The sequence below is a fragment of the Chaetodon trifascialis genome, chromosome 2, assembly GCF_039877785.1.
Source record: "Chaetodon trifascialis isolate fChaTrf1 chromosome 2, fChaTrf1.hap1, whole genome shotgun sequence".
Classification (NCBI taxonomy): domain Eukaryota; kingdom Metazoa; phylum Chordata; class Actinopteri; order Chaetodontiformes; family Chaetodontidae; genus Chaetodon; species Chaetodon trifascialis.
Window position 1 is genome coordinate 18,346,196 of NC_092057.1, and position 15,417 is coordinate 18,361,612.

At 42.4% G+C, this 15,417-nt stretch overlaps 1 protein-coding gene across 2 annotated transcripts in view; it reads right to left on the reverse strand.

The window, feature by feature from the left end:
* evi5l (ecotropic viral integration site 5 like) overlaps positions 1-13,988 on the reverse strand; it is a 38,060-nt gene extending 24,072 nt beyond the window's left edge. Inside the window, exons 1-2 of one of the 2 annotated variants that reach the window (XM_070975212.1) lie at positions 13,592-13,988; positions 2,679-3,063 (exon numbers count right to left, since the gene is read on the reverse strand). In XM_070975212.1, the coding sequence (XP_070831313.1) occupies positions 2,679-2,920 (242 nt within the window). In that variant the 5' untranslated portion in view covers positions 2,921-3,063; positions 13,592-13,988. The remainder of the gene's footprint in view (positions 1-2,678; positions 3,064-13,591) is intronic. The other variant, XM_070975213.1, reaches the window with a different exon arrangement.
* Positions 13,989-15,417: the final 1,429 nt, after the last annotated feature.

The window sequence follows — 15,417 nt, forward strand, 5'->3', positions numbered from 1 at the left end:
GATTCTAGGTCAAACTGACAATGGCTTGTGGTCATTTTACACAAATCCCTTTGCACTGGGCTGGGTGCACACACACCTTGAACAGTGACAAGGCCAAAACGTCTGTATTGAAACAAGTGAGTGTGACCACAGCCCTAAAGCACCCAAAATCTATTATTTGAGTATCAAACTCTCACACACTGTGGGCTTGAAAGGTGACTGTAAAACATTTAGCTTCATTGTTTAATTGAGCTCAGACGCTGCAGCCTAATTGTATTACAGATGGTTCGATGCGAAGCTTTTTACTCCTGTTGCATAACTGACTTCTCTGCTATCCATCTCTGTGCTTACTTTTTTGTCACAGGGATAAACACACTCAAAGGTTGGACTTCGATTGTCACTTTAAGCCTCAAAAATATCAATTTTTAATGTTTTCATATACTCTTGAAAATGAGGGATTGGTTTAAAAGCTCTCAGAGAGCATTTGAAGGACAGACTTTCTTCTTCATCTCAGCATATCTCTGGGTGTTTCGCAATGATGATGATTCTGATGATTGATTTTTGTGGACTGTAATATTAGTGTTAGCTATGTACTGCTCGATATTTGGCATTTAAAGGAGAAAACATTGTAGGTGATCACAGCTCATGCACTTTGATGTTCCTAGTGAAACATTTAAAATTTCAGCATCACAAAGAGCTACCTAGATTGCTGATAACCTGAACCGCTATCTCAATTAACAGTCTATGGAGACTGTATTTTTCACCTGCTTTCATGAAGTGCTAATTATATTCCATATTAGACCACCTCATTAATAAGATGTTTTACACGCTACCTTCATCCATCATTTTCTGCACTTCTGCACATGAAGTCAGTCTGCACGTAGCCTTTTAACTTTCTTTCACCTACATTCTTGAGCTTGTTTGATCAAGAGGTTTTAATTCGTACATCAGCTATCTACAGTTCACAGACTTTTCTTGTGTTATTTTATATTCAGGCAGACAAAGGCAGGTTTCCAGAAGCCTGTAAAAGGTCTTCAGTCTGCAGATGACTGCAAAAATGATTTTGTGCTAAAAGACTGAGGTTAAATCTACATGTCCCAGGCAAAAAGTAAGCATCCTCACCAGCTAGCCAACATTAAATCAATAAACAGCATTGCTTTATATCGCAGTTTAGTGTTAGTTTGTCAGTATGGTTGGGAGTGTTATTTCATTAAAACAAAGCCCTGTTTGGCTGTTTTTACATACTTTTCAAACTCTCTCTTGACAGATGCCCGTTGTCCTGAATCCATCCCTCTCACCAGACCTATGCACCTGGCCAGGGTGCTGAACACAGCTTTCAGGGGTTGAATGTGATGATGTCCAGCAGCTGAGTGGTGTGTGAGGGGAGAAGCACAATCTCAATTTGGTAACTCTGCAGATCAGAGTTACATGACAGCCAAAGTGAGTTTTGTGCTGCTCCACTCAATGAACCAAGGGGCGTTCCTCAGGGGCATGTTTAATTAAATGGTCCAGAAATTTCATGAGGAGCTCAATGGTCATGTGTCTCTTATCCGAGCACCCATACAGGCTGTTTCTTGGATCATCCAAAGCATACGCCACACTGGGAAGACAGCGGGGATAAATGATGAAGGGAGCGACATTTTCACCAGCTGCACTGAAAGCCAAGTGCACAGAAATGTGCTCCCTGGTGGCTGCCAGCTGACGGCAGACTTGCCTCTCCCCTTTCTGTCACATCACCTTCTCCTTCGACTCATCCTTATCTCCAAGGTCAGTTTCTTTGCAGTTAGATGAGGCTTGTCATGGAGACTCTGACTGTGTATTGGATCAACTATCCACTGTGAGTGCAATATCTCAGGAAGGCCTTGTGGGAATTTCTTAAAATTTGGCTTAAACCTTCACTTAGACTCAAGGATGAAACGATTAGATTTTGGTGGTAAAAATCTAAGGTCAAAGTCACTGTGACCTCAGCTGTTGACTTAACTGGATGGTGGAGGCATTCAAGTGTAAGGCAGCAATTCTAGTGTTAGTTACTTATTTTTGGTCATGGTGAGTATTAATGTTAATATTAATTTATCAGCTGATGAAATTGTTTCCTTTAACTCTGGATGACTTTTTTATTGTGTCCCCATGCATGAATTACACATTTTAACAGTTTTCAGCATTGAGTTACTGAGTTGAGTTGTATGTTAGTGTAGTATTTAGTTATAGAATTTGTGGGGAAAGTTCATGAGCCCAGGATACTGTGAAGTCTAGATTATGTTAACTGATTTATTTAGCTAACATAATGCTACCTTGGGTATCATTGGCTGGGGTTGTTGGATTGTGAACCTTCCCATATCCAATAAGGATCACGGCAGAGCTGCAAACATTAGCCTGAACTCTGATAGCATCTAGCATTAGCTTCAACACAGCAGTGAAATACAACACAGCGAATATGCTAGTCATGACGGGGGCTTTTTCTTTTTTAACATTGCCGCTAAACCAAAATGCTAATGTAGTTAATTAATGATGCACTTCTTAGTGTTGTAAGTAACAACTGATTACTGTATGTGATAAGCTACTTAGCTGGACATAATAACAAATGAATGGTACATAAGAGCAGCTTAATCCTTTTCTAGAATTTTAGAAAGGAAATGGTGCTGCTACACGACTGTAATAACTGCTTTCTTCTCACTTCAGTAGCTGAGGAGCGCTCTCACCTGTTCTGCTCCTCCAGTTTGGCCAGCAGCTCCAGCTCATCAGGACTCAGGTTCTCCGAGTCTGCCGGGGAGGCCGCTGGTGCTGATAGCACTGCGTCATGGGAGGATGAGTCTGGGCTGAGCACTGGGCTGCCCGTTGACGGGGGGTCTGGATCCATGCCGGGAGGAGAGGAAGGGCACTCTAGCTGAGGGAGAGTCCCACAGGAGCCCTCTCTTTCTGGGCTGCCGCTGGGTATAGACATGGCAGTGATGATAGAGTGGGATGGGTGAAGCAGTGTGGATGTGGTTCCAGTCTCACTGTCCGTCTCCCTCCTCAGTGAGCCTGCTGTCGCCTGATTGGCCGTCCGGCTGGCCCTGGTGCCAATATGATCAGAGGTCTATAAACCTGTCAGGGATGCAGAAAAAGCTTAATGAAAATGGTTGACCACAGATAATTAACGACTCAACAAGTCATCGCCAAAGCTAACATGACAAATATGTTCTCAGGTTGTACAAAACCTGTGGTTACACAGCATGACATATTTGACCAGTTAAGTTTTATCTTAACTACAACAGTGGGACTGCCATGATGTTTCTTTTTTTTTGTTTTGTTTTGTTAAGCCCATCACAATCTCCCAGAGCGTTAGGCTCATGTCTTCAAATGTAATATTGTTTGGTGGCCACATCCAACGCACATAAATTAGTCAAATAAATGAACAAATGAAGGAGACTTCATAGTCCTCCCCATGTACAAACATCCAAATCCTTTACATTTTCAGTTTGTGCATTTATTTTGAAAATTAGGAGGAGCATGTCAAGTCAGAGGTTATGTTTGACTTATCGGACTGAACACAGGCACACTGGTCATTCTGCTCCAATCCACATGAAGATGCCAACAATGGCTCTCCACACCCTGGCTCGAGTAACTACACTCAAGCAGTGGCCCTTAGTCACTGTAATGACATCATCCTGACTGAGAACATCAGGCCCGTCACTGCAGACGGACTCTGCTATCAGAGAGCTGTTTTTCTTCACACCAAGACAGACAGTTGCCCAGTGACGCCTAACAACATGTAAATAAACTGCTGTGATCTGCAGACTATAGACAGTTGGATCATAAATAAATCAGCCGAATCATTGGGTGAGTTCAGAGAGATAAGGCAGGTGTCACAGAGCTAATAGAGAGCTGAAGCCACTGGCAAGAAACAGAGGAGCTTTTAATGATTTCACACCCAGGAAGAAACAGTGGAAAATTGATGTAACGGTTGTGTTTGGGCTGAGGGCGTTGTGAATAAAATCTTTTTTAAAGATATAAAAAATAAAGTTGTGTGTATGTGTGTGTGTGTGTGTGTGTGTGTGTGTGTGTCTTCCAAGTTTCATTACTTCAGGACGTACAAAGGAGGCATTTGTGTCTTGAGTGCAACATTTAACTTGCTAATGTTAGACAGCACATCTAGAGCCTGTGATTCGTTTTCCCTCATCACTTTACAAATACATGCACAAGACAGAGAGCTGAGTATTAAAGGGACAGTGTGAATATTTCACATATGCCAAAGGAAAACAAACTTCCCAGAGCTTGGCTGTTGTGCTGCATAAGGCAGTTACTACAGCTTCTCACCAGAGAGGCAACAGAACAGGGATGAAGACTCGTTCAACATAGACGAACTGTGCTTCTTTCTCTTTCTGTGCTGCAGATAGCAATCAGAGAGGCAGCCGAGGAAGAGCTGCAATTGGTCGTAGGAGAAAATGTGCCAAAAGCCAAGCTATTGCTCTGTATACTCCCCTGACTCTCCCTCCTCTGCATTATGGATGGCTTCTCTTTCGCTGGGGGAGGCCTAAGGTAATTACCTCTGGCCAGACATACACACACACACGCACGCACACAGGTTAATAATAACTCAGGATTAATACTTACAATGCAGTAAATGTAGAGGTAGAAGAGAGAAATCCCAGACAGAAAATACAGTACTCATATTCAGCATACTCTACAAATACCACATCCAACTGTTGTTATAATAGAAAACTCAAAAACAATGCAATTAAGAATTGATTTTGGTCGTGTAATCAACCATGAAGGTTGAGAGAAACATGCAGCAGTCTGTGCAATTGTTTTTGAAGCATATGACATACAGCACAAAACAAGGAGAGTAGAAAAATAGCCTGCAGGAGAGAAGAGAAGAGAAGAGAAGAGAAGAGAAGAGAAGAGAAGAGAAGAGAAGAGAAGAGAAGAGAGGAGCATAATAACAGTCTGAACAGGGAAAACACTATATGGGGAAGAGACAAGGACCACATTCATGCACAGAAAGCAGCGCAATCAAAAGAGCCATTAACAAGCCAATGAGACCGATTTGTAAAAGGGTTCAGTCAAAAGACAAATCTGATATAATGTCCTTTTCATCGCTAAGTCATTAAGCATAAGCTAATGACAGAACAGATTTTCCCACATACTTTATATTTGTTCAGGTTAATCCGGTAAAACTAAACCACCTCTTTGTGGCTGAATTTAAGGCAACAATCAGAGAACAGACAAAGTCAGACAGCTTCTTCTTCTGAGATAAAATCATCTGACACGTGGGTGAGCCTCAGGCAGTGATGCATCTGTCTTGTCGGACACATATATTCACCTCAATCCCAGCAGTGAGACTAAGGTGAGTTCTATTTTTATTTACAAAATTCAAAGCTGTACTAGACACCTGTGGATGTTTTCACCTTGATCTCTATACACAGAAAGTGTGAGTGACTGCAGAGCCTAATGCAGAGCAGGCTGGTGTTCACCCTCCTCGCCAATCTGTGATACTTTAACTCACTCACTGCTGCTTCATGACAAGAGTTTGGATTTCAGAAAAATGTACACAGTTCGTCCTCTTTTACTCAGGAAAATGCAACTGTCAGTGATACAGAGAGTCACGATTCATCCAGGAATCTGTAACAATTTGCAAATATCAATGTGAATTTTACCAATCTTTGCATTGCTCGCAAAACAGCAAAATTTGCTCAAACTGGAAGAACGCTTGTAAACTTTACAAATCATAGCACTTTACTGTATTAACTGAGTCCAGATGAAATCAGATCAGACCTTCTCAGGTAGCTGTTCATTGCTCCCAGCAAGCAGCCAAATCTGAGCAAAACATTCTCACCATGCATCTCAACTTTGAAATCCATAAGATAAAAGCAGCCCACAAATTGGTCACTTTATTTATGAAGCTTGTTCGAGGTGGGACTACTTGGGCTGGGAGAATAAAAACATCCTGAGGCTTCAGATTTATGGCAAAATGTTCCCTGAGCACGTCAAAGGTTAGCTACCTGCACAGACCACTGACCGCTACAGGAACTCCCACCAAGAGCTAGAAGAACATTTGTTTCCCACAGCCTTGTAGGTTTTAAACAATGCCATAGTTTGCATTTTGTGCGAATGAAACCTAAGACTCTGGTGGGACAGGAATGTGGGCTCATTAATAAGGATGTCACCAGATTAAACTGATGTCTGGTTGCTGAATTGCATTTCAAAAACACTCCACAAGTGCCATGAAAACACCTTCAAGCATAAGCCTGTTAGTGACATTAAAAAACAGAGAGGTTTCAGCTCGACAAGGGCTCTTCAGCTGTGTCACCGTGGCCACACTGTAAAAGGTGTGAGTCATGCAACAGAGTGGTGCTTAAGTGGGAGCTTTTCCCCTCTCTCTCTCCCTCTGTCTCTCTCTCTCTCTCTCTCACACACACACACACACACACACACACACACACACACACACACACACACACACACACACACACACACACACACACACACACACACACACACACACACACACACACACACACAGGCATGTTAGGTTTCCATCAATTCTGGGGACATTAGACAGACTTGCCCTAACACTTACCTTCATACCGTCATTGTGTACTTGGGAGAAACTGCAGAGGACTGAGAGATAAAGGCGGGTTGGAGGGGTTTACATTATAATCCATTTAAAATTATGTTTCCAAGCCTGTTTAAATGTGTGTGTGTGTGTGTGTGTGTGTGTGTGTGTGTGTGTGTGTGTGTGTGTGTGTGTGTGTGTGTGTGTGTGTGTGCGCGCGCGCGTGCACATGCTACATTAAAGGTTACTGTTCAGCATGTGCACTGACGTGTGTCCTTGCTTGGTGTGTCCATGTTTATATTCCGCCTCAGTATGTACATGCGTTGCCATGCATGGGCACAGTTAGCGTGCGAGAGGCAGACTCTCAGTTTTGTTTTTGTTTATGTTTAGTCTCTCCTTGACTAATATCACCATACACAACTACGCTATTGTGTGAAGTCTGCGCCTGGACACATCTTCTCTGAGCTCACACTGTCTACAGAAACAGACAGCACTATTGTTTCCTCTTCTAACCCCCTACACACACACATACACACACACCACCTCCAGTTATCCAACATGAACCCACGTCCCCTTTGCCCCTACATGTTTCTCATACTGTATACGTGGTTTGCATGCAAACCTCAGAGCAGGATGTGTCTGATTTACAAAAGACTTTTTGTCGGTGTAAAGGAGCTTTTCACGGTCTCCATCTGGTCTTGGTGACATTGAGCTGGCCTGGGGCAATTAAAAAACAGAGGATTAAAAAAAAAAGCAGATACCCCCTTTGATCTCTTTACAGCACCCACCAACAGCAGATCCGACCATATTTTCCTGTCTGCAGACTAAGCAAAGCCATATGTTAATATTACATGCTATCACACTCTGTGGCGTACACAGAACATACAAAAATGGAAAAACCTGACAAGCATTTTATTAAAGAAAAAGAGAGATATCAGCTAGTTGTCATTGAGACTCTGGCCTCGCTGATGTGCCACCCCCTCCCTCTTTTCCTCCCCCCTCCGTCTATGTGTGTGATGTCTCGGCCTCAGGGCCTTCCCGCCATGACATTGAGGACGACCCCTTCCTTCATCTGTAGCTGCTAGCCTCGCTGTTGTTCCAACTCATGATCTCATGTTTGGTTACTGACACGTGGACTGTTCATTTCCACACTATTCATCTACTGCACTCGCTGTCCTTGTGACTGCTGTTGGGCTCAACGTTGCTCAAAGCGTCCCATTGTAAAAGAGGGACGTGTTTTTCTTCTGATATTGCTGCTCAAAGGTCTCCCCCTCACTGTTGTGAAAGCCATAACTGAGATCAGAATGACTAAATTAGCTAAAGCCAATGCATGGAATCAGTGCACATATTGACAAGTTAAACGCATTGTGTGCACAGGGGCAATGATGTGTAAAACACACTGATGAAAGCAGACTTTTAAATGACCTAACAGCATCTGTCTGACTGTGGTGGAAAGTAACTAAGAACACCTATTAGAGTGCCATTTGGAGGTACTTGTACTTAAGTCTTACCAGCCTCAAGCAGCCGGCTTCAGCCAGAGGTGAGGAGCGGGCGACAAATGTCTGGGAAGATCACTTCTTTCTAACTCCACACGCCCAGACTTTACACACTTGTGGTTTTCACCCTCAGCTGAGGCTGACTCAAGTGACATCACGTGAGGAAATTTCAAATGCTGTAATTCTCCCCCACCACAACCTGTAGATGTGTTAAGTCGGTTTAGCTCCCATTCAGGTAAAATTTTGAACTTTTCGGCTTTTACTTGTAATGGATTATTTCTACACTGTGGTATTTGTACTTCAGTAAACGATTACTTATGAGTTCTTCGTCCACCACTGATACCCGAGTTTTCTATGGCAATTCTGATGCAGTGGTTTATGTTCATGTCTCTGTGCACTGGGAATGAATGACTAAATGTCAACCCTAAAAACATCAACCTTCAAGCTTCATTGTTATAATGACAGCCTGTTCTGCAGACAGCCCTCATGTACTAACTGCACTCTACAGATTGCTGAGGTGTAATTTGTGGCTATCTTAGGTTCCTACTGTGCAGCAAATGTTTTCTGGGATCACTCCAATATGAATCTCGTGTGACATTAAGCCTGAATGAAAGTGGAGACACATTTAGGGCAACCGAAGCAACACTGACGACGGAATGTTTTCCAGACTCGGTTCCCTAAATCTACTAACCACTTTCACTCTACATGACTAATGCTTTCCTGCTCTAAATTTAGTTAGTATCCTTCTCCAGATGATTCGGCTCCCTCGACTGCCACTATGAGAGGAAATTGTCTAGAAATAGCCATTGCCACAACCCATCAATTACTTTCAAGTACTGTTTTGCTCTTTTCTACCACTGAATGGTCAGTGCATTAGTAACCTTACAGATTATTTAATATCTTATAACAAAAAAAAAAGCATGATAAAGCAGACTGCAACATCCACTAATCGCTCTCTAATCTCAAAACAGGATTACATGAGCGTGTCATGGAGGATAACTGGGTGCTACCGCAGGCACATAGCCACAGCTTAATGTGACGCTGAAGCAGTGACTGACATTAGTTTCCCCGCTGCATTCATTATATTATCTTTTCATTTCATTCTTTCCCACCAGCACCGTCACGAACACTGATCAGTAGCTGAGCTGCTGTTTAATCACCCGTTCTGAATACAGACATCTGTTGTTTGCCTTAGGAATGGCTGTGAGAGGAGGAAACAGTCAAACACTACGAATCCATTCAATAGATTTTTTATTTTTTGCCTTATTTTCTTCTATTTCATAACTATCTCAAGCCTCCAAAGGAAATGAGAAAGCTAATCAAACTGTGCCTCTAGTGAGGTGATCTGGGCAGGTGTTCACACAGACCGCACAGTAGGAGTTTGGATCAGTTTGTAATTGAAACCAGTAAAATCAAAAGATGTAAAACATGATTTGTGGTCCTCATTCATTCTGGCATTAATGTAGAAGAAAGCAAATCTCTTTTGTGAATAAACTCATCTGAAAACATATTTGTGCCACCTATTTGAGCTACTAAGACCTTTTAACTTCCACAATATTTACCCCAAAGCACGGGCACATTGACGACACATTAGCTGACACATCATGTCACCAATTGATTGTGCAAAGGACGCGTCGTAAACAGCCACAGTGTGACGAGACGCAGGTTTCAAAGTGCCTCAGTCTCGCACTCAGTGACACGTCTGTGTTGTTAATCATACTCCCACAGATTTACCCTGCAGTTAATCATTCCCTCATGTTCATTTGAAGCAATAACAATAAGTTGACTTAGCTGATGAAATGCTCTGTGGAGACAGGCGCCGTGTTTGTATCTGACGACTATTTGAGCTCACTGTTTAGTAATAGACAGCAAAGGACAGTGGTGGAATGTATTTATACTTAACTTGAGTACATCCATTTTATTCCACTTGATACTTCTACTGCACAACATTTCAGAGGGAAATTTTAACAGTTCCACCAAAGACACATTCTTCTCAGATACTTCCATTTCAGTTACTGTTTGAAGCCCAAAGAGATCTATCTATCTATCTATCTATCTATCTATCTATCTATCTATCTATCTATCTATCTATCTATCTATCTATCTATCTATCTATCTATCTATCTATCTATCTATCACAATAAAGCAGAGAAAAATTTGTATTTTCTTTTCTTTCCTCTCTGATTAATCACCTCACGACTTCTCAGATTCATCTTGTGCCGCTTGTGGACTGAACGAGCTAAACTGACTGAACTGTGTATAAAGTAGAAAAAAGTATTACTTACACATTAAAGCATCAGCACTAGCAATCTAGTAATCTGACATATATCAATCACAAGTGCCAGTTTCCTGAGGAACTTAAACTTTTGACACTTGAGTACATTTTGACAATAATACTTATGTGCTTGTTTTTAAGTAAAACTTTGAACGCAGGCCTTTTACTTGCATTGAATTATTTTTACACAGTTGTACTGGTGCAAAGGATCTGAGTTCTTCTTCCACTGCTGCCTTAGGAAACAATGCTGGGCAAGGAGACAGATCAAGTTACTATTGAAACAGACGATGAATAGAAAGCAGGGAAATATTCAGAGCAGAGCTCAAATGATTAAAAATGGGTTTGAACAGAGTTCTTCTACAGCATTTGTGACAGCCCTGTGCATATTTCTGCCTCAGTGTTTGAGCATCATTATTTCATGCTGGTATACGTAAATCCAACATGGAGCAGTCTGAAAATGACATCATGATTCAGTGAGTGTAAAATCTACAGGGCGACACAGATCCAGTTACAAATCTGCAGCCCACAAGAACAATAGAGTAGAGGGAAGAGAGCTGTAGTGAGCTTGAACCGAAGCAGCCAGGTCATCAAGCTGCTCCCCGTTTCCATGTGTCAGCAAACGAGATGAAGCGCAGTGCCGTGCACGCAGGCCAGGCCGGCGTCACGCCGGTCAACCTGCAACCAGACCAGCACGAGCCAGGACAGCTGACACTGAAAACAACCTTTTAAACAGCAGAAACCTCTCTCTGACCACCGTTCAGTATTTTAGAGCTGAAATATTTAGTTGATTAGTCGATCAAACAGAAAACTAATAGGCAACAGTTTTGATAACTGATTCCAACTTCTCAAACGTGTGTATTTTGTTTATCTTCTGTGACAGGAAATTGAATATTTTTGGTTTTAGGACTGTTGGTTGCACAAAACAAGAGATCTGAAGACATCATCTTGGGCCGGGGGACATTTTACAGACCAAACAATCAGCTGATCGCACTAATCAATATTGAATACAATTGTTAGTTGTAGCTTTATCTTTTTTCATCATTCACAGACTGCATCCTTGTCAACAGCCGTCCACGACTCAGGAAAACATCTAGATTAACCTCATCATCAATCAATAAATCTTAGATTCACAACAAGGAAAAGTTTCATTGGAACAGAAAGAGCATCTGAGAGCTTTTCAGTGCAAAATTAAGCTGAAACTGAATTTTGCATTTTTGAACTACAGTTGCTGATGTGCCCAAACAACATCGCCTTGACACTGGAAAACAGAGCTGCAGACAAACAGACGCTTGAACGCGGGCAATGTAAACAGCGCTGCATGAACTAACGATTGCCTGCTGCAGTTACAATTGCAAGTTTATCAAAAAGTCATAATGCTCATCTTTGATCATTCATCTCAGGGTTTCCCGTTAGATTCAGCCACTAAGGAGTGAATGTTAGATCTCACTGCAAGTTCAGGAAAAAGATGTAGCTTCAGCCTTCTTTGCAAAAATGTATCAAAGGCTAATCTTGTTTCTGGCATGAGGGACATTAATCAGTCCATCCTTGTTATGACCTGAACATGTGGCTCCTGTTTGACCCTCTTCTACAACCAAACACAGAGGCAGACGATCAGAAACCTGGACAGCAGCAGGCCGGCAAGCTGTACAGTACAAGGAGAAGGCTGCAAGATAATATACCTCCTGGTCTTGCTGTAGGCGAACCACACATGCATGCGCACACACACACTCAAATCCATGTTCCAATCCAAACACACACACACACATACACGAGTGCATGCACAGCTCAGAGACTGTTTATCCTGATGATGCTGTCCAGAGCCTATTAGCTTACCACTCTATCACACAGATGAATAACGTGGCAGCAGCAACAGCAACAGCAGAGAGCGCAGAGGAAGGAAGGTTAGCTGGGATGTAGTATGCAATCTTTTGTGTGTGTGTGTGTGTGTGTGTGTGTGTGTGTGTGTGTGTGTGTGTGTGTGTGTGTGTGTGTGTGTGTGTGTGAGCGCATGTGACCGTGGGATCAGATAAAGAAGTTTCGAGGCTGTGGCACATAAAAACAAGGTCACCAGGATGTGTCAATCAGATACTTGTTTCCTTGAAAGGAAAACGTGTAAAGTGCCTTTTTGCACAGTGAGTGGATTTCACAGATATGAGTGAGAGTAATCTCATCCTATCTCATGATGAATTCAGTGGTACATGGCCTTAGTCATGGGGCATTTACGCCGTAATTACTAATCAACAGAGTAAGATAATTAATTCCTTGAATAGTTGCCCATGCCTTAAAAAAGATAAATGCCCAAGGGAGCTCTTCCATTTTGTGACTAGTCAGCTGTATCCTTAATTTTTCAACACCAAGCTCCAAAAACCATGTCAGTTCCCTACTTTTTTTGTCCACTTGGGAGGTAAAAATGATATGTGCCTGGCCTAGAATCAAAACATGGACTCGCTTAACTCACTTTTTTTTTCCATCCTCTGTGTTTAGAGTAGTGCAGGTTTTCTGTCCTACAGCCTCTTAAAGCACATTTAAAGGGATTTACCTGCAAACCCCTCTGATTGGATAGATGCAGTAAAACCAGATGGATTAACAGTTAAGGACAGCTCAACAATCACCTGAACAGAGACACACAGGTGGACACAAGGTAGCAGCCTCATCAATCCACTGGTGTTCAGAGGAAAACAGCAGTGACAGTGACTCTTTCAACCTTTTGTCCTGCAGTTTCATACTTGAGGAGCCTGTAATCCCATTGACTGGGTTGGTTGGACGTGACAGCTCATTATCCCGGCCTGCCGCTGCTTGAGGATGCCTGAACAACAGGCCTACAAGATCTGCAGTCGACTCGGGGCTCGGCTGGATCAGCATCTGTGGCCAAAATGACACATCATCCCCTCTCGCGGCACCAAATGTCCCGGCTTCCCACCACAACACGATTGTGTAACGGCTTTAAAAATGAGGACGGGACGCCGAGCAAGGGCAACACAGAGATTACACACAGCAACATGCTATGGTTTAGCAATAAATGTGGTTTATGGGCTAATGAATGGGCCGTGTCTCCGCTGGCATGCCGTACAGTGGAATTTTACATTGAGACAAATGGAGCAGACGGACGCAGCTGCTGTTGACGGCGTTTCAATAACCAGGACCAGCGAGTAGTATGTTGCTACGTGGGCCTGTGCTGTTACGTTAGTTTTCACGTTGAAATGGTACAAACTGCTCTCGGGCCCGTCAATAGGCTCCATGCGATACCACTGATATTCCATTTAAAAAAATAAACACCTAAAAACCAATAAAAGCCCAAACGCTTACCTGGACTCCCTTTCCATAATCAGAGCGGTGCGTTTTTCGTCACTGCCACACCAGTCCGTCGTAAATGTCAGACGTATACTATCAGCTAATTAAAATCTTCATGGACTAACGAGGAAAAATACAGACAGAGCGTCCAAGGCAGTGACATCCTCCTGCTGCCGTTCAACCGGGAGGCAGTGCCGTGTCGCACAGCTGGTCGCGAGCCTATGCACGCGGAGAGGCTCGTATGCTTGTGTGTGCGTGTAAACTGAAATTACAGGAGAAAAATGCTTCTGTGGTGATCCGCTAAAACAACCATGACAGCCGTGCAACGGAGGCGACGGTTCAACACGGATGTGGTATAAACTGCAGCATCAATCATTGCGAGTGAATCACACAGAATGGCTGGCGTCCCGTCCCTTCTGTTGAGCGTTAGGCGGGGCGAACCAATCAGGTTGCAAAATGACATGTGACCGACATGTCATGAACCAATGGCCTGTTCAAACCGCGGGATCCCTTCGGAACGGCAACAAGGAGAGCCAATCACCATCGAGCTTTATTCTGCGGGAAGGCTGGGCAAGCAGGTGTCATACAGCGGTGTCGGCTTCAGCGGATTTACAGGAGTTTGCGTGTTTATGGAAGCTAAATGATTAATTACGTGACAGATGCGTTACATCTACCTGCTTTGTGTAAAATCACAGAAAACTGTCGCGAGCTGGGCATCAGGTTGCCGATCACTGCACAGTAATGAGGGAAGGGAGTACTCTACTCTACTCTATACCACACAGTAAAAATATCTGCAAACTGTAAACTGAAATTACAGGAGAAAAATGCTTCTGTGGTGATCCGCTAAAACATGTTACTCAAGTAAAACTTCAGGAGTATCATCATCAAGATATTTTTAGAGTGTCAACAGAAAAAGTAAAACTTCAGGAGTATCATCATCAAGATATTTTTAGAGTGTCAACAGAAAAAGTTTATCTGGTTATTTTTGCCGATTCATTAATGTATAAGTAGCATTTTGACAACCGTATACTAGACACTGTACTGTATTATCTAATATTTCATATGTAACATTAATTTGTAAATGAACCATATCTGTCAAATATGTAGTGGAATAAAAAGAACAATGTTTCTCCCTACGTTTTAGATGTTGCCCATAACATGTCATGAAATGGAAATATGTAAATAAAGTACAAACACCTTAAAGGTGTACTTAAGTACAGTATGGGTAAATGTACATAGCTACATTCCATCACAGTCACTGTATTGATAATAGATGTACACACTCCGAGGTGCAGGATGGTGAGATGTGGCAGACAGCTCATGCTGCTGAAAAGCCAGAACTGCACTGGACAAAAATCATGAATTGATGCAGGGAAACATTATCACATGCATGATATTGATGAATACAGATTCAGAAACAATCATTAGTGCGTCATTTTGGAAAGTGAGTTATTTGCACTGACTATCCCATGACAAGGGATAATCAGCAATAGACAATTATAAATATCTGGTTGGTAGTGAAACAGTGATTTTCAAAAATTTCTGTAAAAGCGCAAAGTAGAACCCTTTTAGGTTCATCAGCTTGGCCATACATATAATACATAGTTAATGTGAGCTTCATCCTGTGATGAATGATTCCCTCTCTGAACATTCCTAGACCTCAGACCCTTCAGAGCTCCATTTCATTTTGCTTATTTTCTTGAAATAGAGGTCAGGAATTATACAGATGTAGAAATTGTGCAAGTACCCGTATTGTTTTCCATATAAACAATCTTGTGTTCATGTAACATTTTAAAAAGTCATACCCATCTCCTCTTTTTCATAATTGGGCTGAATTTGAA